The sequence below is a fragment of the Marmota flaviventris genome, chromosome 2 (genome assembly GCF_047511675.1).
Source record: "Marmota flaviventris isolate mMarFla1 chromosome 2, mMarFla1.hap1, whole genome shotgun sequence".
Lineage (NCBI taxonomy): Eukaryota > Metazoa > Chordata > Mammalia > Rodentia > Sciuridae > Marmota > Marmota flaviventris.
Window position 1 is genome coordinate 15,679,261 of NC_092499.1, and position 21,299 is coordinate 15,700,559.

The following is a 21,299-nucleotide window of genomic DNA, read 5'->3' on the forward strand; positions in this document are numbered from 1 at the left end:
TTACAACTTCTTTCCCTTTGGAAGTGGACAGAGTGTTGGTGGCCAATGACATCACTAGAGCTCACTGCACCTCCCCTTTCTCCTTCCTGATCAGAGGCAGCCGTTTGAGATGTCTTGATCTACTACAGCAAGAGCCAAAGGGCACGAGTCTTCAGTGGTTTCAAAGCTGCAAGTATAGATATTCTGTCTGTCTTAACTTGCACCTAGGGATCTTGCAAAAAAAGAAGAGTGAAATAAAAACATCAACAAGATGAATGGTATTATCTGTTTGCTCTTGATGGCGTTCTATTCCAGACAGTTGTTCCAGAAGCTGCATTTGCCAACCCTAGCTCATGGATCTATGAGTGTAGCACAGACAGGGCTTGTCAACCCCGCTTCCAGACTGGATGGTGCTTGGTGGTGCAGACGCTCCTGCACCCTGTAGAATGCTGGGCAACGTCCCTGGCCTCTCCACCCAGCCAGGGCTGCACTTCCCCTCCTGCCTAGTCATGACAATCAAAAATGTTTCCAGACGTGGCCATACCTCCTTGGACGGGAGTGCGGAATTTCCCTCGGCTGAGAAACAGTGGCTTAGTAAGGTGATGATAGATGAAACCAAGCAGATGTACTCAGGTCCCCGGGAAATGTTCCGCTTGTTTTGTTTCTTTGTTTCATTTGTTTCTTGTCCCCTTGGCCCTAAATTAGTCACTTTTTTTTTTCTTTCCATTTTTAAGCAAATACTTTCAGATGTGTCACTCTCAGAATTGTAGAAAATGGAGAAAGATGTTTCAAAGCAAAGAGGTCTAGTGAAATCATAAATGAAAAAGGATATCAGGGGCGTACTTGTCTTCCTCAGTGGATTTCTTTGGATGGTATTCACAGACCCTTGATTTGCTCTTAAATATGGTTCTCACCTTTCCCATGTATCAGAATTCCCTGAAAATTTAAAAAAAAAAAAAAAACTCTTTCACCTAGGGTTGATCTTATACCCTGGGGTCATCAAACACAACTCCCTCAGCTTAGTGCTGAGCTTCAGATAGTTAGAGTCAGCTAAGCAGCAGACTGGATGAGCCACTCATTCATTTATTCAGTAGCTATTTATCTGCACCCCATTAGGTCCCTAACACTGGGCGAGGTACTGGGACTAGGGGGAGAGCAAGGAGGAGATGTCCTGGCACAGTTCACTTTCTAAGGGAGAACATGGGAGAGAGTATGAGCATCTTAGTATGCGCACGTGCCCAGTGTACCTATGTTCTTATATCTGAAAATTTCCGTTCAAGTGTGTGTCATTGTTTCGTTATTTTGCTTGTTCCTAAATAACTTTTATTCAGTTACATAATGATCTTTTATCATCCTGTAAAACACTTCCTGTGTAAAGGAGAGCAGAAAGAGGGGAAAAAAAAAAAAAGAAACACATCAGCCCTATGGGAAACTAAATGATTTCTAAGAAGTCATGGCTGTTGTCTCGGGCTTTCCACATGGAGAATGTTCTGTCATCATTTTGTTGAGTCGGTCAACTCAACTCGGAGATGCCACGGTCGGTTGTCCCTTACATTCTTTTGAGGCCGGCCTATGAGAATTAAACCAGGGGCTTCCTGTTGGCATTCATATTCTTAGTTTGTTAAAATACATGGCCTCTACGAGTCACTTCTCTCTGGTACAAAATCCCAGAAGGGGCGGGAGGGAGTGAATGCAGACAGAAATCACACCAGGAACCCACAAAATACCTGCACCAACCTGGATGGGTGGCTCTCGAGTGGACCTACAGGTGCCCACCATGACGGGCCACAGCTTTCCAGGGACAGTAGTATATTCTCCCAACCTTTCTGAGAGCGTTCGCTGCCTCCAGAGGCTTTGGAGCAGATGGCTCATTTGGTTGGTGCCTCTTGGGGCCCATAGTCCTGGCAGCCACAGATTAGAAAGGGAAGAAGAAGTCAAGGGACATTAAAGGCAGAGCCAGGAAGAGTGTGGAAGGAAATGAAAAAAAAAAAAAAAAAACAGTCTGGTGAAGATGTGGGACTGGAACCTCCAGATCCTCCTGCCAGGCTAGTGTTTTTCTCATCCTACACACAGAGGAAAAGCCTCGTCCTTTCCCAGAAAGAACCATCTCCACACCTTGGGAAAAGGAGGCTGAATGTTTTTCTTAATCCAAAGAGCTGAATCCCTGATTCTGGAACCTTTGTCACCTGCTTCTCTCGCTGTAGCATAGGATCGTTGTGTGTGTCCGTTCAAGAGGAGAGGATTTGAAAACATCTTTAAGGGGTGGGACTGTTTTTCAGTCTTGGACTCCAGGGAAGAGGCAATATGATAAGACAACTGCATTACAGATGAAAATTGAAATGGGCCGCTGGGAACCAGTCCAGAGGAGAAGGAACATTGTCACTGAAGCATGAGCAAAGGAATGTTTTTAATACAGGATTTGATATTGGCTCCGTGTTGATGATGGTCGCAACTCTATTAAGCAGCCATGACAGCATGCTGCCTGTTGTACTAAATTAACCCATAGTGAGTGACTTGGGTTCCTGGATTAGGATGCCAAGTTGGCTACAGTTGGGAGGAATCACCTATCCAATATGAAGGAGGCAATGCTTCCTTGTTCCCCTGCTCCCCACTCTGGCTCCCCAGAATACAACATAGAGGACACTCCTGCCAAGTGGATCTTCATTTCTAGAAAGAGTTCTTGGATGAAATACCCGCTCTTTTTTTTAATCCTAAACCAGGTTGAACCATCTGGAGAGGTGGCTGGTGGACCACCCTTTAAGCCAGGAAAAATCCTTTAGTCCATCACTGCCCTCCCCTAGGTGGATAGCCTTTCAGAATCAGCCATGACTGTGAGGCAGAAGCATCCCCCATGCCCAGACAGCTCCTCTGTCCCCCAAAATGACTCTGGCCAAGAAACTGCAAAACAAATATTCTCTGTAAAAGGGAGGCTTCTATCAGAATGTACCCCTGCTACCCAAAGAGGAAAACCTTCACTAGGCTCTTCTGGTCAGAGAGGTTTTTAGGAAGACCCAGAGTGTGCTCATGACGACCGCTTATGACCCAAGGTGGACAGTGGGACTGAGGCCCAGAGAGAGGGGCAGTGGAGGGCAGAGGAGAGAGCTGGGGCCATGCTGGTCTTCATAGGAGGGATGAAAGAAGCAGCTAGAAGGACTGCGTAGAGGCTGGTCTTCAGGGGTCCCAGGTCTGTGGGAGAGCAGTGTATTTGGCCCCCGGTTCCACAACCAACTCAAATTTTTGTTTCTGCCTTTTGGTAAATCTACCATCTAAAGAAAAGATCCATGAGCTAGGGTTGGCAAATGCCGTAAGGCAGCACCCTAGAAAAACTTTAGATAATTATACTAATATGAAAGGTTTGCCAACATTTGTTGTATGTATATATATCAGCACCCTACCCCCTGCCACCTTTTTTTTTTTTTTTTTGACACAGAGTCGCTTGGTTGCTAAGGCTGGCTTCAAACTTGGGATCTTCCTACTTCAGCCTCCCAAGTCATGGGGATTATAGGTGTGTGCCACTGTGCCAAGCTGAAGTGAAAATGATTTTAAAGAAATTTCAGAAAACTGTTTTCCATATACAGTAGTTTCCCCTTAATCTCAAGGCATCCATGATCCCAAATGGATGACTAAAACCACAGATGTACTGGCTCCTGTGTATATTTTCCCCTAAACATACCAACGACAAAATTTAATTTATAAGCTAATCACTATAAAAGATTAACAACGATAGCTAAAACCAAAATGGAATAATTATAAGAATGTACTCTAATAAAAGACATGAGTTATTTTCTTCTGGGATTGTCCATTCAGGAATTCCAAATGATGGGAAACCAAAGCTTAGCAAAACCATAGCTGAGGGGGAACTATTGTAAACCTGATTTCTAAAAAATAGATTTGTGTGCCTGAGTATAAGTCCATGTGTGCTGGCATTCCAGTGACTATACAGAAATGCTTGTTCTTACATAGACAATTTTTGGACATATATAGAAGAAAATATGAGTCTGGAAGTGGGTCCATAGAGAAGGCATGTATTTCTCAAGTAATATCCACCTGGAATATATTTCTTTATGTTTAACATGCATTATTTTCATGACCGTTAAAAGGGGGAGTAGAAACTTGGGCCTTTTAATAATATGTAATAATAAGCATTATAACAACTCTGGGTAGGAGAGAAGGGAGGTTGTCTACTCTGAGGACTACGGCACGCAGAGGGTGTCAGGGTGGGGACCAGCATACAGGTATGTCACACCAGGAGCTAAATAAAGACCTTCTGGTATTGACCTAAACAGATCTAGAAAGTCAGTGCTTAGCTTACTGGTTGAGGAAAGAGGTCTGTTGATTACTCCATTTTCATTTATCTGTAAATGTGGGTATTGAACCCAGATAATATTATATTAAGTTCACTACCAAATGAAAACAAAAGATGCCACATAGCCAAAAATAAAAAAAATTGAACAACTTAATTTAAAAAAATGGGCAAAAGTCTTGAGCCAACTTTTCCTGTTAGAAGATGCACAAATGACTGCTGAGCACATAAAAAGATGCTCAATATAACTTGTTATCAGGGAAGTACAAACTTAAACACAATTAATTCTATTGCACATTCACTAGATGGTGAAAATTTTTGAAGATCGACAATTTCAAGTGTTAGCAAAAATGTTGAAAAACTATAACCTCTTATTTTGCACAGAGCAATTCCCTGTAAACATACTCTCACAACAGTTACTCAAGAAAACATGCCCTGGAAGCCTGGTACAAAATTTCATAGCAGCTTTTTAAAATACCTGGAAACAAGTCAAATGTCCATCCATAGGTGGCTGGATAAACCAACTGTGGTATGTCCATTCAGTGAAATACTACTAATGATAATTGTAAGAAATGAACTAGTGACATCATATAGTAGGTAAGTAACAGAGAGCAAAATAGTGGTTTGCCTGGAGCAGGGACAGGTGTGTTTGTAATAGGGTACCAGGAAACTTTTTGGGATGATGGAAATGTGTCTCTTTGTTGTGTTCTTAATCTTGATTATGGCAGTATAAAATTTGTCAGAATTTATTAGCTGTGCACTTGAAATGGGTGTATTTTACTGATGTAATTCATCACTAAAGAAACCTTTTTTTTTTTCTTCCCCCCCGCTTAAGAATGGCCCTCACTGTATCCCCTGGGGTAGAGCTGGCACTTAGGGCGGGGGTGCGTGATCACACACCACCCATGCAGTCCTCATTTGTCAGTTTGCTTGCCAAGAGGTCCAGGGGCAAGAATCCCAAACCCTGCCCTCCATTCCATTCTCTTCCTCAGGCTTCTTAGGACTTTCAGCGTAGAAGGTAGGGCTGTAGGAATGCACCAGGAATCAGACCTTGAGAACACTGTGTGCTCCACTTACCCGTGTGCCTGGAGACTGGCCTGAGTATCATGGCGGCATTAGTATTGTTCTCTGTGGAGCCCTGGGGCATGGCATATCTGGTTAGAAGGAAAGATGGAGTTTATCTTCCAGCAACCTGTACTTGTCTACTCGTGTATCTGCCTGGCTTGGCTTGGGTGGTGCGGGTGACATAGAGGGTCGTTGTGTGGGTCTGACAGGCTCCCCAAGCTTCAGTTCTCCTGAAATCCTGTGAATGTTGATGGTCCTCTTCTTTTAGGTTCTCTTTCTTGCATCATGACTTCTGTTAATCTGTGGCCCTCAGACTGTGGACCAGTGTGTTTTTGAAGAATACAGAGCTTTCATTTACTAGCAAAATTAATAGGAAAGGTTCCTGACGTCTCAGTGCATTTCCTCTTAGCTGGGAAACTTCCTGGTCTCCCTGGGAGGTGAGACCATCTACTCAGGCCAATGGTAGGTCACCTGTCGCATTTGAATTCTCAGAGAAGGCACAGAACCATTGTTTGGTGAGAAGCAACAGCTTGTTTTCTTGGCTCCTTTGTGAAAGGAGGGATAGGAGGAGGAAGCCACAGAGCTTGTCTCTCTGGGCTCATGGGTGCCAGCAACACTACTAACAGCAGGACCTGTAGGGAGGTGAAGGGAGCCGGGCAGTGGGAGCCTGGGAGCAGTGAGCAGAACTTGGAGCTTTTCGATTAATCATTCTGTGTATGTGTGTATGTGCCTGTACATACATGTATGCATGTGGTGGGTATTTCTTTTAGTCGGGAGGGATGACTGTTTTAGGAATCTCACCTCAGGAGTTGCCAAATAAGTTTATTTACCTGTTTCTCACACAATATATACTTATTAAAATGAACTTTTACTGCATTATGGAGTATAACTAACAGGCTTCCTGCAGGCAAAGTTAAAAAAAAATAAAAGGCCTGCAGAGTAAAGTTCCTTTACTTCTTTTTGAGACATTGTCTTCTGAAACCAGCGTCATCCCTATTATTAATCGCTCGTGGGTCTTTATACTGCATCGCATTACTCCCTTGGAATTAAACTGCACATATAAAGTATGAAAAATGTACTTTTTAAAACAGTAAAAAAAAAAGTAATTTTCTCACATAATACCCAAAATAAAGTGCCATGGAGCCATTAGTAGTAAATTGAATTTTTTGGTATGTAATTTGTACAAAAACTGACAAGCGCGAGCCCCCCGTCTCCCCCATCATTAGTCACCGGGTTTAGCGGACATGGAGGCGGTAATCTGCAAGGGCAGGCATTTTGATGTCGACTTCAATTGCACACTTCATTTATTTGGACAGGGCACAGGCGGCAGCTTCTGTCACGGGGCATCACCGCACTATTAGCGAATTTCGCCCCAGGGCAGCTGGGACGCTGTGCTGGGGCAGATGTTCTTTTCAGCCTATTCAGTGACCATTCTTGGGGGTTGTTTACTGTTGCCATGGTGACCTTCATTTCCATAGCAGCAGCGCTGCTGTTTCTCAGAGGAAAATGAATTTAGTTATAAAAGGATAATATTTTTCTCTGTCTCTGTATAACCTGCCATCTGTCAACTGGTGGATCGGTAAGGATTCGGAAACCTATTAAGAATTATAGCAATAAAATAATGGGTATTTTTTTTGGCCCGTATTAAAAGCAATAATAGATGTAGAAACAAGCACTGAGCCCCCAACATCAGAACTTTACATTTTTTCTTTATATTTTAAGTGCTTTTTTTTAATGCCTCCACCACCACGGTACACACACAACACCTCATAAATTGTCATTTGTATTCTGCTGACAGTGGAAATGACCAAATGTCTTGTTTGTATCTCAGTTGATGCAGGTGTATTTAATGCTTTCTCTCAATGCTGTGAGCTTTCCCCAGTTCATAAAGATTCCTGTGGCTGAACTTCCCATTGTCACTGCCTCCCCTGCTCCTCCACCGCAGGGTAAAGGCTGAGGGAAAGCACAGATCAGCAACTTACAGGAACATACAGTGCAAATGATGACATTAGCAAAATGAGAAGAGACTGTTCTCATCTGGTTAGGGGGAAAAAGCTACTAACATGCTTCTTAAATCTCCTTCTAGAATATGTTTTCTTCCTCTTGAATCCAAATGGTAAGAAAGTCACCTTTGGGACAGCTCATCTAGTTCCCAGATTTCTTCTTCTTCTTCTTCTTCTTCTTTTTTTTTTTTCCTCTGTTGCATTCATAAACGGTAACTTACAGGGATAAAAACACACACACACACCGGCCCCGTTGTAAATAATGTTATTTATTGGTTGATTTTTCCAGATCCTGACATTGATGCTGCCAGTGCCATGATGCTTTTGAATACTCCCCCTGAGATACAAGCAGGTTGTGAGTAGATATTTCTATAGCCTACAGCACCATAGTTTCTGAACTTATCCTTCTCATTTATATCCCAGGCCATAGGAGGAACTAATGCTGAAGCAAACCTTCCCTTGTCATCAGTTTACAAACTATAGCAGTGCGTGGTTACATGCATAAATGTGCAGACATGTGGCCACGAGCATGTGTGGATGAATGCACACATGAGAAAGTTCTGATAGAATTTCAGGGCTTACAACCTGGGGAGAGAGAAACAGGCCCCATCATGAATCCCGGTGGGGAGAACTTCCTTTCTCCTGTAGGAATTGTTCCTGTGAGTTGGTAGGAGATGCTCCTTGAAGCCAGCTTACCATGTTGGTGCTAAGCAATACCCATGTTTAGACATTCCTTTCCAGGACCTCATTAATGCCAGGCTGCCATTTTGAAAAGTCTGGCCTGTTCAATCTTGGACTAACCTTGAAAATGAGGCCATGATACTCCTTGATTTAGCCAAGCAGAGTTCTTGTCTTCACCTTCTCTTGGCCATTGAACAATGTCAAGTTTGAGACAACTCTTTTCTTTACTTGGACTTCACTTCTACCTACCACCCAAGGTTTATTCGTATCTTTGGAGCTAGACTACTGAGTTCTGGAAGTCTCCTTCCATGAAAATGACCTTAAGTGAAGATATTGCTCCTTCTTTCTCCTGACTCAGGCCCACATCCCACACCTAGCAGACAGATCTGGTCACTAGGATCTACCCAGCTTGTCATAGGGACCTGTCTCATTCCTGTGACTGGTTCTTCTGCCTCCTGAAGGCCTTGTGGCCTCCTGAGCAATGGGAATGCCCCACTTTTAGAGAACAGTGTTGTCCTCAGGAATGGTCCAACCCAAGCCCTTCATAGGTGTCATTATGGACTGATGCAGGGATTCAAACCATCTTTCATCGCTCTCTGCTTCTCCCGGCCTTCCTGACAGCTTTAAGAAATTGGACTCTGTTCTTCTTTGTTCCTTTGTAAAGACCCAAGAGACACAGCCAGGCGTTCTCAGAGAGACCTGGTCTTCTGCCTGGGGTCGCCCTTTTCTGCTCCTGAAGGTGCACAACTCCCATTCTGCCCTTGCTGAATCTGACTACCAGCATTCCTGTCCCTCTGACCAGCAGACCCCACGTGTAGGCAGATGTGTAACTGACGTACTATAGCCATTAACCTGAAACATGGCTTTTGAGTGATATTTTGTGTTTCAGAGAAATATATACTTAAAAACCTCCGTTCTCAGGAGGCATCGTAGAAAAATTACAGCCCAGATTGTAATCAGGTTAGAGGCTGAAATGGTTTCTAATATCAAGTTGCATAACCCATCCTAGTGGAAACATTGATGTCATCAGAACCAGTGTGAGGTTCAGGCCCCTTCCCCTAGCACCCCACCACTCTACTTTAAAGATAAACACTTCTGATGAACTGCTTGCTAGGAACGAAAGGTACAATGGAGATTCTGGAAAAGGCAGTGGGATTCAGGGAACATTCTCAGATGCTCAGCGTCTTCTGTGAAAGGCCAGTGTTACTGGATCTGTGACTAGAGGTGGGAAAGGAAAGGGGTGCTCCTGGTTAACTGGGGGGTTGAGTGTTGTCTTGGCTAAGGGGCAATCTTTCCTCGACCTCCCAGTAACCCTCCAACTACAGGCTTCTCTGTAAGCCATAGGCCTCTCTGTTGGAATGCCGAATTTGATTTTTAAAGGCTTAGCATTCCTGTTTGAAAGGTTTAGGAACATTCTTAGAAAGCTTTCTTAGAAAGCCTTGGCTATTTCCACTGTGGGAAGAGTCCATCCTCAGCCTTCAGGAAGGCCTAGGCCATGTGGGGGCTCCAAGGCCCTCTAGACGGGAAGAACCAGGATGCCTGCAAGGTCATAGCGAGAGAGACTCTGCAGAAGCTGCTCAGAGAGCTAGGGACACCACCCTTATATTCACCCTTGTATTCCCGCCTGACCTCGAGGAGGTCAAGTGCAAGCCTGAGGGGTGGGCAGATGGACAGTAAAGCCCTTAGAGGTGGGAGCTTGTGCTCTGTAGGAAGGGAGTGAAGAGACATCCAGACAGCCAGGTGGCCCCTCCTCGACCTCCCCAAGACACCGCCAGGGGTAACTGGCTTCAGCAATGGACCACAGCGTTCAGCCAGCTCTTCCTCGCCCACACCTATGCCCTCCTCCCCTTTCCTTTACTGCCTCCCTTGGATCTTGCCTTGAGGCCTGAGGCAGTACTTTGCCTCCTTTAGGTGAAGGGTGACAGAGCTAGAACAACAAAGCCACCATTCCCCACCCTGCCAGTGTTGAGCCAGGCCTAGAAAAAGTGAGCCTGGGCAAAATGTGTAGAGGCAGTGGCCAGCCGTGGGGCCCTGGGCGCGGCCTGCAGAGAGGCCTTTCCCAGGTTCGGGACTCCTGCCCCTGCCCACGGCTCTGAGAGCTCCCCGTGTTTCTAGCCTGCCCAGAGCCTGCCTGGATCCCCCCGGCTGCTGCGCAGCAGGACTGTCTGTAGAGCCTCCTGATGAAGTGCTATTTATAGCCCCCATTTTCACCTCTCAGCTGCCCGAGGCCCTGTCTGAGTGGGAGCTACCCTCGTGGTCTCTGCGGTTCCCTCCCAGCAGTTGGAGGCCAGCCTGGGTGCCTTGAAAGGTTTTTCCTTTGTCATCACCCTTTGTAGCCACTCCACTTCAGGTCACCAGATGGCAGCCACTTAGAGCTCTCCCTCTCCTCCTTCCCTTGCTCAGCATCTGCAGAGCCAGCTCGGGGCTGGCAGGCTGGCCACCGTCCAGGGTCTGAGGCTGAGTAGGTCGTACAAAGTGAGCTGCTCAAGAAGCTGGTGAGAACCCCTGTCTGCAAGCTTCTTTCTCCCCAAGGGGTCCAAACTGCCCAGGGGAGCCCCCTACATCCTGGACTGCTGGAGCTGAAGTCCCAGAGGGTCCCGCCACCTCTCATTGCAGTCTGATGCTTCCCTTTCAATAAGGCAGCAGAGTGTCGCTAATAAAAACTCAGCTCCAACAGTTTGTCCCCCTGGCAGCACCCGCAGCGCATGTGACATTAGCTTTTTTAGACTTTGCCAGTTTGCAGCATGGGACACATTCTGTAAGGAGAGTCCTCAGAGTCCCACTTGCTCCCTGGGAGGCTTCTTGCAGAAGTCAGTGTAGAGCCCGGCAGGTTCATTATCCTCTGAGCTCTGGATTATGCTTTGAGTCAAATCCACCCACCTATCCCACCTGCCCCCGAAAAGTGACCATGTAGACTGATTTCAGCTTCTGGCATCTCCTTAAGCATCTGCTTGCAGCTCTCCTGTGACAAACCCTGTGAGTCATCTTGAACCCCCGTGGAGGAATTGTTATTAAGTAGGAGAAGCCAGATCACCATTACTCATCTTCAAAGGCTTATATAATCCCTGGTTGGAACGTTCCCAGAGACAACTCTAGATAATAAACAAAACAACAAAATGACCCGGGGGTGGGGGAGGGAGAGACGGTGTTCTGCACCCCTCCTGGCACTGGGGTGCAGCACAAAAAAAGCAACCAGGAAACAGACTGTGTCCTGCCATGCCAGCTCCCCACTCCCCAGCCTGCTTCCAAGCCAGTGGGTAGGAAGGGCGCCTTCAGGAAAAGGACGGATTATAGGAGTCACCTGCTGCTCGGCTTATGGCCTCTGCCAGAGCTAGCCAGGGCTGCTCTCCAAAGGCAGCCGTTGGAGCTCCCAGGTTAATTTTAGAAGTTGTAAAAAAATGAAGGAAGTTCCATATCAAGAGGGAAGTTAGAGAAATGCTGAGGGGTGACATCATGAGCAGGGAAGTTTGTCCTATGCCTCAGACTTTTTTTTTTTTAAAGATTTCCAAGATTGCATTATCAGATTAGATCATTACATCTGTAATGAGCGGTACTGCTCGGTTTGGCTGTTCTTATGTATGAGTGTTGCTTTCTTGCTAAAGTCTGAACATTTTAGAGTCGCTCTGTAACTTCAGAGAATATAGTTGGCCAGTGGGTGTTGGGGACCCAGATTCCTAAAGTCCTAGGCACCTTATCACAGCAGCCTGAAGACCCTAAACCTGTCTAACTTGCCTCTAAGCAGTGCATATTGAAACTGCCTCTTCTAGTGAGACATCAGTCAGCAAGAAGCTGATTTCAAATGTGTGGTTCTTAAGTCTTTGACCTAGCTGGAGTTTGGCAGCATTTCAGTACATCAGGTGGGGTGGATTGGCTGCAAGGCGTTGGCCTTGAGGTGTCTTGATATGCTTTGAGGAAAATAGTGAAAGGAAGAGAGAGCAGGTGCTGATAGACCAGGGGCTGAGAATGGACTCAGGTTCCTGCTGAGTCCCATCATCTGAAAAGTAGCGAACAGTGAGTCTCAGGATGCCTTTCTCAGGCAGAGCCATTTTGACCGCTGTGATGTGTTTTTCAGAAGCCATGTTCTCGACACTTGGGGATGGGGACAGAAAGGAGGAGAGACGTGGGGAACAGTTAAGTGTCACAGCTGGCTTCTGGCAGTCAGTGAGCAAATACAGACACATCCGCCATCTCAACATGGAGAAAACTGCCAAGGAGGGGACGAGAAACTCCAGGACTGGCAGAGGCAGCACGCCATCACAGCTCATCCGAAAACAAGCCCCGGGATCTGGAGGATGAGCCAGTGCGTGTGCCAGAGTCTTGTGGAGCTCAGGAAATAGCTCAGGAGCATGTCTTCCATGAGATTCCCTGGGAAGTGCGTGCAGTTCCTTAATTGGGAAGATATATTAATGGGTGAATGAATAGTTAGAGCTCACTACAAAGAAGATAATAGATGGAGAGAAGTTCCGCATGGCCGTCCTGACACCTCCATAGATGGTTAATAAGAGGTTGCTGGAAAGGGGATGTGGGAAGGTGGAAGGATGGCGATGGTTATGATGGTGATGGCGGTAATGATGGCGGTGATGTCTGTGAGCACGCACAGGCCGTCCAGCCAAGCAGTTGACCTAGCTTACCTGATTTAAGCCTTCAGAACCATCTTACAAGGTGTTTTATGTCTGCTTTACTGGTGAGGAAATGGAGGCACAAAGGTTAAAGTGTGAGCCCAAAGCCACAGAGTTGACGGTCCTGCAGTCTTAGAACAAAGGCTGTGCTCCTTTCAGCCATTGCAGTATACCTCTTCCACTTCCAGAAGGAGTCCATGAGACAGGAAGCATCCAACACACTGGATCTCCAGTAGGTGCAGGGTGGGGACTGGCTTCCTTTGCACTACTGCCTGCCGGGGTGCCTCTGGGCATTTGGGCAGAGGACCGGGCACATGGAGCACCATCCCTAGAGCTGCTTTTCTTCTTCGATTGGCCATTCCAGAACGAAGAAGCATGTGTTTTCTGTGACTTGCTATCTTCCTGTTCCAGGGTTTTCTGGTCTTTTCCAATTTTAAGTGCTTGGAGTATTTGCACGGCAGAGGTGACTCTGACATAACACAAACCAGGGGGACAGGAGCATCACAACAATGGTTGTTGCTCTTCCAGCCACTCTGTCACCAGGAAGACAGCTGGGCTCTTGCACCTTGGTCTGGCTTTTGTCTCATTCCACTTTTGTGGGTTTTCAGCTCCCGCGAAATGCAGAAAGCACAGGACCTCAGGACCCCCTTGAGGATGGTGATGGTGTTAGCAATGATGATGGTGTCATGGTAGCTGACATGTGTTTTCTAAACACGAGTGCCTTTTATTAACTCAGTTCAGCTCCCCAATACCCTGAAAGGTAAATACTACTTTTTGTCTCCCTGCTTACTTGAAGAGTCAACGTAGCTTTCTCAGAGGACCATGGCAGTGTGATGGGACACAGACTCAGGTTGGCTTGACACCAGGGTCTGGCTCTCAGCCACTTTCCTGCTCCAAACCATTAAGTGGTTTTCGCAGTACCCATGGGATAAAATTCAAATGCATCTCTTTCCTTCTAGGATTATATATTGTAGCAAAATAACTTAGTTCCTTGTGCACCTGGAGCATTTTTAAGTCATTTTTAGGCCTTTATATGAACTGCTTCTTTGCCTTGGAATTCCAGTGTAGATGGCACTTCCTGCAGAACGTCTTCCCAGATACCCCTCAGTTTGGGTTGGGTATCTCCAGGCCCAATTCCCTAGAACCTACCCCACTGGGATTTCATTGTATCCAGTTCATTTGCTTCTCTGCACAAGATCCCTAGTGACAGATATGGCAGAATTATGCAACCCATGGCTATCTGAGCATTTCTAGGGAGTACTATACAGCAAAATAATTGAAACCCTCCCACAGTTCCCCAGACAGGCAAACAAAAAGCCTATCTTTTGTAAACTGAAGGCCTTACCTACAAACCCTGGAGTTCTCCCAGCCTTCTGTATCGGTCTGTCTTTGAGAATCATGGATATTTTCCTCCTATATTTCCTTCTAGAAGTTTTGTAGTTCTCGTGTTTAACTCTATGATCCATTCTAATTAGCTTTTCATATGTGTTATGAGATGAGGGTCAAGGTTAGTTTTTTCCGGATGGATCTCCCGGTTCCGGTTGTTCTAACTCTCTCCTTTCCCCTGCTATGTCATTTCCATACCTTTGTCCAAAATCAGTTGAGCACACATGTGTGGGTCTATCTCTGGATTCCGTTTGGTTCTCTTGGTCTGTATTCTGTACTTCTTTTAACACTACATGGTTTCGTTTCCTGTAATTTCATAGGAAGTCTTGAAATCAGATAATATAAATTTTAGACATTCTTTCTTACCAGAGAACTTGTTGACTAAGCCAGATAGAACTAGCTATACACCATGTTGTAGCAGCTCTGTGCTTTAAGTCTTCCTGCCCTGGGTGACCTCATCTGTCATCTGAAATGAGGCTGCTCACTGAGATGGTGCGAGTTCCTGGTCTGGTTCCACCTGCTTTCACAGTTAGTTACGGAAAGACACTGGGGACATTCGGGAGCCTACGTGGACTTGATTGATAGTCTTGACTTAGGCAAGAATTTCAGTTTTGTTTCCCATCTTGCCTTCTGTAAGACCTTCCACAAACCTGGAAGACAAATGGCAAAAATTATTCACAAAAAAGTACAAAAGGCGCAAGAAATAAGCAGTCTATACGATTATCGTGTATTCAAGAGTGAGCATTCACCTTACATAAAGGACCTTTAAAACTTTGGAATATTTCTGGTAACATTCTTAGAGAACTAAACATTACGTAAGTAAAACATCCATAGAGGTCATTTGTTTTATTAAAAAGTATTCATTTGTACACAAACATGCTGGCTTTAAAAACTGAACATCCAGACTGATTCTCACTTTTGAATGTATAATTTCCTAGTCTTTTCAATAGTCTGTAAAAGCACTTGCTTGCCTATGATACTGTGCCAGGAGCCCCGGGGGCAGAAGGGGCCTTGGGAGAACACTGTTTGGAGAAGGAAACAAATTCAAGGAGTTGGACAAAGTCACACAAGAAGAACTAAGCGCCAGACACAGTGGCACACACCTGTAATCTCATCCTCAGCAGCTTTGTGAGGCCCTAAGCAACTTAGCCAGACCCTGTCTCAAGATTTAAAAAATGAAAAAGACTGGAGACGGAGCTCTGTGGCAAAAGGCCCCTGGGTCCAACCCCCAGGGGGAAAAATCTAAAATGAAAACCCAGCAGTGCTCTCCCGCGGCAGTTCTCCCTTGGCCCCACAGACTCACAGAAGGTTGTTAGTAGATGTCAGAGGAGACAGAAGAGGGGCCAGATGAAATGGCTGTTTGGGAGGTCAAAAAAGGTCAGCTGTCCCTGAAGTTCCCCTGTTATGTATATCCCAGGCAAAATCAGATTGGTGGGAAGCGACACTGAATATGTGTGGAAAACTGACAGGGTCTGAAGGTCGCTGGTGAATTGGCTTCCGTTAGGGTTAAACCTGTTGCTCCAGGTTTAAAAGAAGGCGGGTGCTGAGGAAACTCTCAGGAGACTCAGGGCTTTGGGGAAGGAGGAAGTGGGGTCCTCCACAGCGATCTGTGTGTGACTCAGACAGAGCCTGCAGGGACCCTTCCCTCCCATCCACTCTTAGGAGGGGTCTTTCCTCTAATGACAAGGTCATTGTGAGGGTGGGCTGGGCTGCCAGTGCTTGGGAGGTCCTCTGCTGTTATTCCGGGCTGTACCTTTGCCTTGTTGATGAAGGACAAATAGGAAGGTGGTCCCAACTCCTGGCCATGACCAGAGAAGCATAAGGAAATGCCTTTGTCCGGTCACCTCCTATCCTGCTGTGTCAGTGTTTTTTGAGATGACCTTAGGGTCTGACCAGAGATAAGCGGTTACAGTTTACAAGTGCAAGAAAATGATGTTTGAAGCCCACTTTTTAAAAACTCACTTTTTTTTTTTTAACCTAGGCAGCAATAATTTGTTTGTAAGCTGTGGGTCTGACTTCGTTACCCACCAAGTTAGCTTTGTAGCCTGCGGTCTTGTTCTTCCAGTATATGTTTCTCTCTCTCTCTCTCTGTCTTTCTCTCTCTCTCTCTCTCTCTCCTCATATCCAGAATTTCTGACTTAAAACAATATCTTCACAGTGGGATTCACGTGTTGTCTTTCTCCTTTTGCTTTTACAGTTTCTCCAGGAGTGATACAAAATGGAGCGCGGGTTCTGAGCCGAGGGCTGTTTCCTGGCGTCCGGCCATTGCCAATCACTCCCATTGGAATGACGGCAGCCATGAGGTAAGGGAGGAGCTCACCGACCAGGGCCGGCCTGCGGAGAGGGGAGGGCGTCACCCCATGGGGCCCCCACAGAGGATGCAGAGGACCAGCCTCTAGCGAGTGGAGACAAACCTAGTTGGAATGTTCAACAAAGTCAAGGTCACCTCCAACGCTCCTGTCCAAATGCCAGGCTCTCCTTCTTGCGCGTCAGATGATCCTGGTTTCCGTGCAGATGAGACGATGCAGACAGGTTACACGGGGTGGGGTATTCATTAGATTCCAGGCTGATGGAGCTAACTCTGGACCTAGCCCCCTGGCTTCTCTGTCTGGCTCTGGGCTGGTGTCTGACTCTACGGGGACTCAGTTCCCTCATCCCCCGCCCTCCTCACCTCTCGGCAGTGGTTGCTGTGAAACTCAAATGCAGAAATCACATGTGAAATGCGCTTTGGTAAGTGGTCTATAAATAGCAAGTGGCCTCTTCTCCCTGTTTCCAAGAATCAGGTCAGTTGCCAAACCACCTGCCAAGCCAGTCTCCTTGGGAGATTCCATTCCTGTGTCCTCCTCATCCCCACTGACAGTCCTGATGAAGGTCCACTGCTAGCTTAGACCCTCTTGTGCAGCAGTGTGGTGGCCTCTTCCTGTTTATCCTGCCCGTTCCTGAGACCAGCTGTCTGCAGAAGCACCTCCACGATTCCCACTTCACCTTGACATCCCCCAGTCTTCCCTTCTGTCTGAACCAAATGTGCTCATCGAATGTCTGTGGAATTTACCCAGAATTTCTGTACAGATTTCCCCCAGCCTCCATATGACTCCTTGGTGACACTTTTCTGAAAGTGGCCACCCAGCTTGGGACAGATTTCGCTTTTCCCGTTGACCCCATGCTTGGGTTGTGACCATTTGGTGTGTGACCCTGTCTATTAGTAATTTTTCAGTGTGTGCCTTTCTGTTCTCAGTGGTTTGCTTGCTGGGGATGAGGAGTAGGTCTCGCTCAGTTGACTGATGGCCAGTTACTCATTGCTGGTGCAGACTACCCCTCTAGAAGGCCTGTCTGTCTGAGAGCCACCCCCCCCCCCCCCAGCAGCAGCCCTTTCCTTTTGTTTGATTTATGGATCAGGCTTGCACCTGAGGCCATTTTACTCTCGTGGTATTGCCTGTCCCTAAGGAAACTGTCCCAGAATCTGTTTAACTGGGCCTGAGGGAGAAGCATGGTCAAATTTGGCTTGCACAGGTCAACCAGGTAGAGATTCTCCATAAACTGTGTCTTTGAACTTTTGCAGCCAACCAGCTTGCTTTTACCAGGAGGGATGATGCTTAATCTTTAGGGCCGACTCTGGTTATCTGGGACCCGATAATGCCAGATTTTGGTAGGAATTAGAATAGTGAGAGATCATAAAAAGCATATGTCACTCCGACTAACCTGACAGGGAGGTGCCTTCTAAAATTACATGCTGTGGCGCTTCTTCTTATGCTTCTCTGCAGTCCTTCCTGGTTCCCCTTAGATCATTAATGCGTCTTGAGCTCTGAAGTGATGATCTTCTTCCAGGAAAGCCAAAATGGCCTTGCCTTGCACTGTGAAAGCCACTTGTTCTGCTTTCCATTCTTAAAACCTTTCCCGTCTCACCTCCTAGCTTACCATTTTGGCTGAGAAGACTTTGAGACTGTAGGCTATTTTTTGCGTGAAGCAACAATGTATTTCCATTAGCAGGTTCTCATATATGGTCTTCACCCTTCTTTGAGTGCCTTCAAGAATAGCTTTCGCTGTGAGTCAGCCATTCCTTCTAGAAGAGCACAGGGAAGCCCAGCGGACCCCAGGGTAGCCTTCAGCTGACCCTGTCTCCTAATTTTAATTATTAACCTCATGGTATATATTATTGCAATTTTTACTGATTAGTCCCCTCTAGAGGTATTATTTTAAATACTGATGGTTTTCCCCCTTGTCATGTTCTCTTGGGAATAAACTCTGCAGCCAAACAATGATGTCTTGTCTCTGTTCAAAGAGCTGTCTCTCGACCAGGTGTGGTGTTCACACCTGTAAGCCCAGCTGCCAGGGAAGCCCAGGCCAGAGGATCACAAGTTCAGGGCCAGCCTGAGCAACTTAGCAAGACTCCATTTCAACATAAAAAGGACCGAGGAATGTAGCTCAGTGGTAGAATGCATGACAGTACTCAAGGCCCTAGGTTCAATCCCAGTTCCGGGGGCGAAGACAAAAAGCTGCCGCTCATCCCATCTGTGAGCACTGCAGTTAGTCCCTTCCAGAGAAAGTCCAGAAAATAGCTTCTGGGACTGGACCTGTGTGTCAGCTGAGTTCAGTTAGGAGACAGCAATCACACCAGGTGTTTGAACAGAGAGCCTCTAAGATAAAGAACCATTACCTAGACAGAAAGTTATTAACCAGGTAACCAAAAGGATATAAAAAGCTAACCCAAAGTCTCACGGGGCAGGGGGGCGGCGGGAGCAGGCTCCGTATCAGGCCGAGGGAACATTTGGGACAAGCTGGAAATGGTGGCCCCATGGAGCTGACCCTTAGGCTCCTGCCCAGAGGATGGCGTCTGGGACATGAGGTCTGGGCTCCCAGCCTCTGAGGAGTGGGTACACACTGGTGCCCGCCTCAGAGGGAATAGGGTTCTGCAAACATTGGGAAAACTGTGCCCACTACAGGAAGGGACTGCTGCTGTTGAGGTGCAGAGACAGGAGCAGGAAACAGAGGCCAGAGCCTGTCCCTTTTCCTCTATCACCTCTGCAGTCTCCAGGGCTCCCCCTGTTGGCGGAAGCTGATGGTCAAGCAAAGTGTGGCTTGCACAGCCCAGCACCAGGCCCAGCCCTGCCCCAGCCCCAACCCAAGACTTTGAATCACTGTAGAAGGGTGAGTTTGAGGCTGATGACAGTAGCCTTGTAATGGCACAGTTTGCTTAGTGTCAGTCTTGGAGGCATTCATAGTCTAATTAAAAGGGTGACCTTCCTGAGCATCATAGGAGTTTTGAGCAAACTCATTTTGGTAAAATATGCAACCACAGTTTGCAAAAAAAAAAAAAAGAAGAAGAAAGAAAGAAAAGAAAACAAGTTTCCATTTCCGTAAATAGAGATAACTAGTAAAGAAAGCCATACTTCATGAGCGGTACATTGTCAGTTCCACCTCTGCCCCTTAGTTTTAAAGGAAATTATGGGGAGAGGGTAGAAAGTTCTATAAGATTGGAGGCACTTGCTTGTGGTATCTTGGCCCTCTTTTTATAAGGCGAAAAGTAGGTACTGAGATGCTTTCAGGAAAATGAACATAAACCCAGCCATGTGCACATTTGCAGAACCAGCAAATTTTTTTTGTAAATCCCACTGACAGGTGATTGGCCGGGAAATTGTGTTTTGCTTTTTCACGCCCATTGTAATTTTTAAATTTTTGAATTTGGCCACATGTCAGTCAAACGTGAGGTTGAGAGGAATGTGAAGGGGAGAACAACACAGACCAACGTCTGCCTGTCCCAGGGCGTTGTGTACCTAGGGATTCCAGCCTGCGGGGTCCCAGTGTTTACAGGGACTGCTGCCCCAGGCCAACAGCTGGAGCCCAGGGAGGGCGGAGAGTCATTAGCACCCACTAAAGACCAATTTCCTCTTCTCCTCTGTGTGATAGGTTTTCCGTGTGAGGCTGAGCACTTCTCCTTAAGTGAAAATATTTGTCTTTCAGGGAATCCCCCCCCCCCTGCTGAGTGGCAAAGGCCATGTTTGTTTGTCTTAACTCTGAAACTGTTATTGACATAGATGAAGTGTTACTTTTATTAGCTGATCATTACACAGCTTGTATTTGCTGGGTTCCTTTGCATATAATTATGATGTGAAATCTCCTTGTAAGAGTATCTGTCAATAGTGTAATTGACTTTAGCGTGTTGACTCTTTGCTCAATAACCTCAGAGATTGGCCCATCCTTAGACATTGGAAACCTGCTTATTTTTAAATTTGTCTGGGCATAGAGTGCTCAAGAGACATCAGCCTTAAAATAACTGCTCACGCGTCTTAGAGTTTTATGCCAGTGTCTTGTGCTGCTGTCCCAGTGAAATTCCCTGCAGAGACTGTTGAGCTGAACAAACGAAGAACAGACTCTGGCCTTTTTGGGAAAAGAAGCCCAGCTTTCTTACATCCCTAGTGTCCTGGGGGTGTAGCAACTCACCTGGCCCTGGGCCACATTGCTGGGTTGTTATTCTGCAGCTATGAGATCTTAGGAGAGCCTCATAGCTTTGAAGAAGGAGGTCTGTCCTATAAATCTAGGCTGCAACATTCATAAAACGGTAAGAAAGTTCCATTTAATCACCATATGAGGCTGCTTGATTTTATTTGCAACTCAGATGAAAACAACTTCCCATGGAACGTGAAGCAAGCTGGCCATTCGTGGTCCTATTACAAAGCAAAAGCATCCATTTTTAAGGTCACATCTCTCTGTCTCAGATCTGCTGCTCTTTTGGCTTGCCTTGCTTGTCTTTCCGCCTTGAGAAGATGTTCACAACAGGATAAGATAGGGTTGTGAGCCAGATGCAATGGCGAACACCTGTAATCCCAGCGGATCGGGAGGCTGAGGCAGGAGGATCGCGAGTTCAAAGCCAGCCTCAGCAAAAGCTAGGCACTAAGCAACTCAGTGAGACCCTATATCTAAAATACAAAATAGGGCTGGGGATGTGGCTCAGTGGTCAACTGCCCCTGAGTTCAACACCTGATACCTTAAAAAAAAAAAAAAAAGATAGGGTTATAATCTGATTGTGGAACTTTAGGGGAAAATTAAGACACTGATCATTTCCTGTATTGTGTTGTATTTTATTTTTTTGTTTTGTTTTTAAAGACAAGGCCCCTGTTTGCCTTGGTTTCTGGGATCACAGCATTCGAAGGTGATTTTGGAACTCAGAGAGTATGCCTGAGTAGGAGAGGAGAGCATGCTGAAGGGCTAGGCTTAAGGGACAAGGGAAACGGATCAGGGACCTAGTTTCCCCACGGGCCCCCTTCC

General features: G+C 46.3%; 1 protein-coding gene across 6 annotated transcripts in view; it reads left to right on the forward strand.

The window, feature by feature from the left end:
- The window catches only part of Foxn3 (forkhead box N3), a 392,487-nt gene that overhangs the window by 353,219 nt on the left and 17,969 nt on the right, over positions 1 to 21,299 (forward strand). For 3 of the 6 annotated variants that reach the window (XM_027931570.2, XM_071607611.1, XM_027931569.2), the window contains 2 exons: positions 7,640 to 7,705; positions 16,234 to 16,339. In XM_027931570.2, coding sequence (XP_027787371.1) covers positions 7,640 to 7,705; positions 16,234 to 16,339 — 172 coding nt within the window. The remainder of the gene's footprint in view (positions 1 to 7,639; positions 7,706 to 16,233; positions 16,340 to 21,299) is intronic. The other 3 variants (XM_071607613.1, XM_071607614.1, XM_071607612.1) reach the window with 2 other exon arrangements.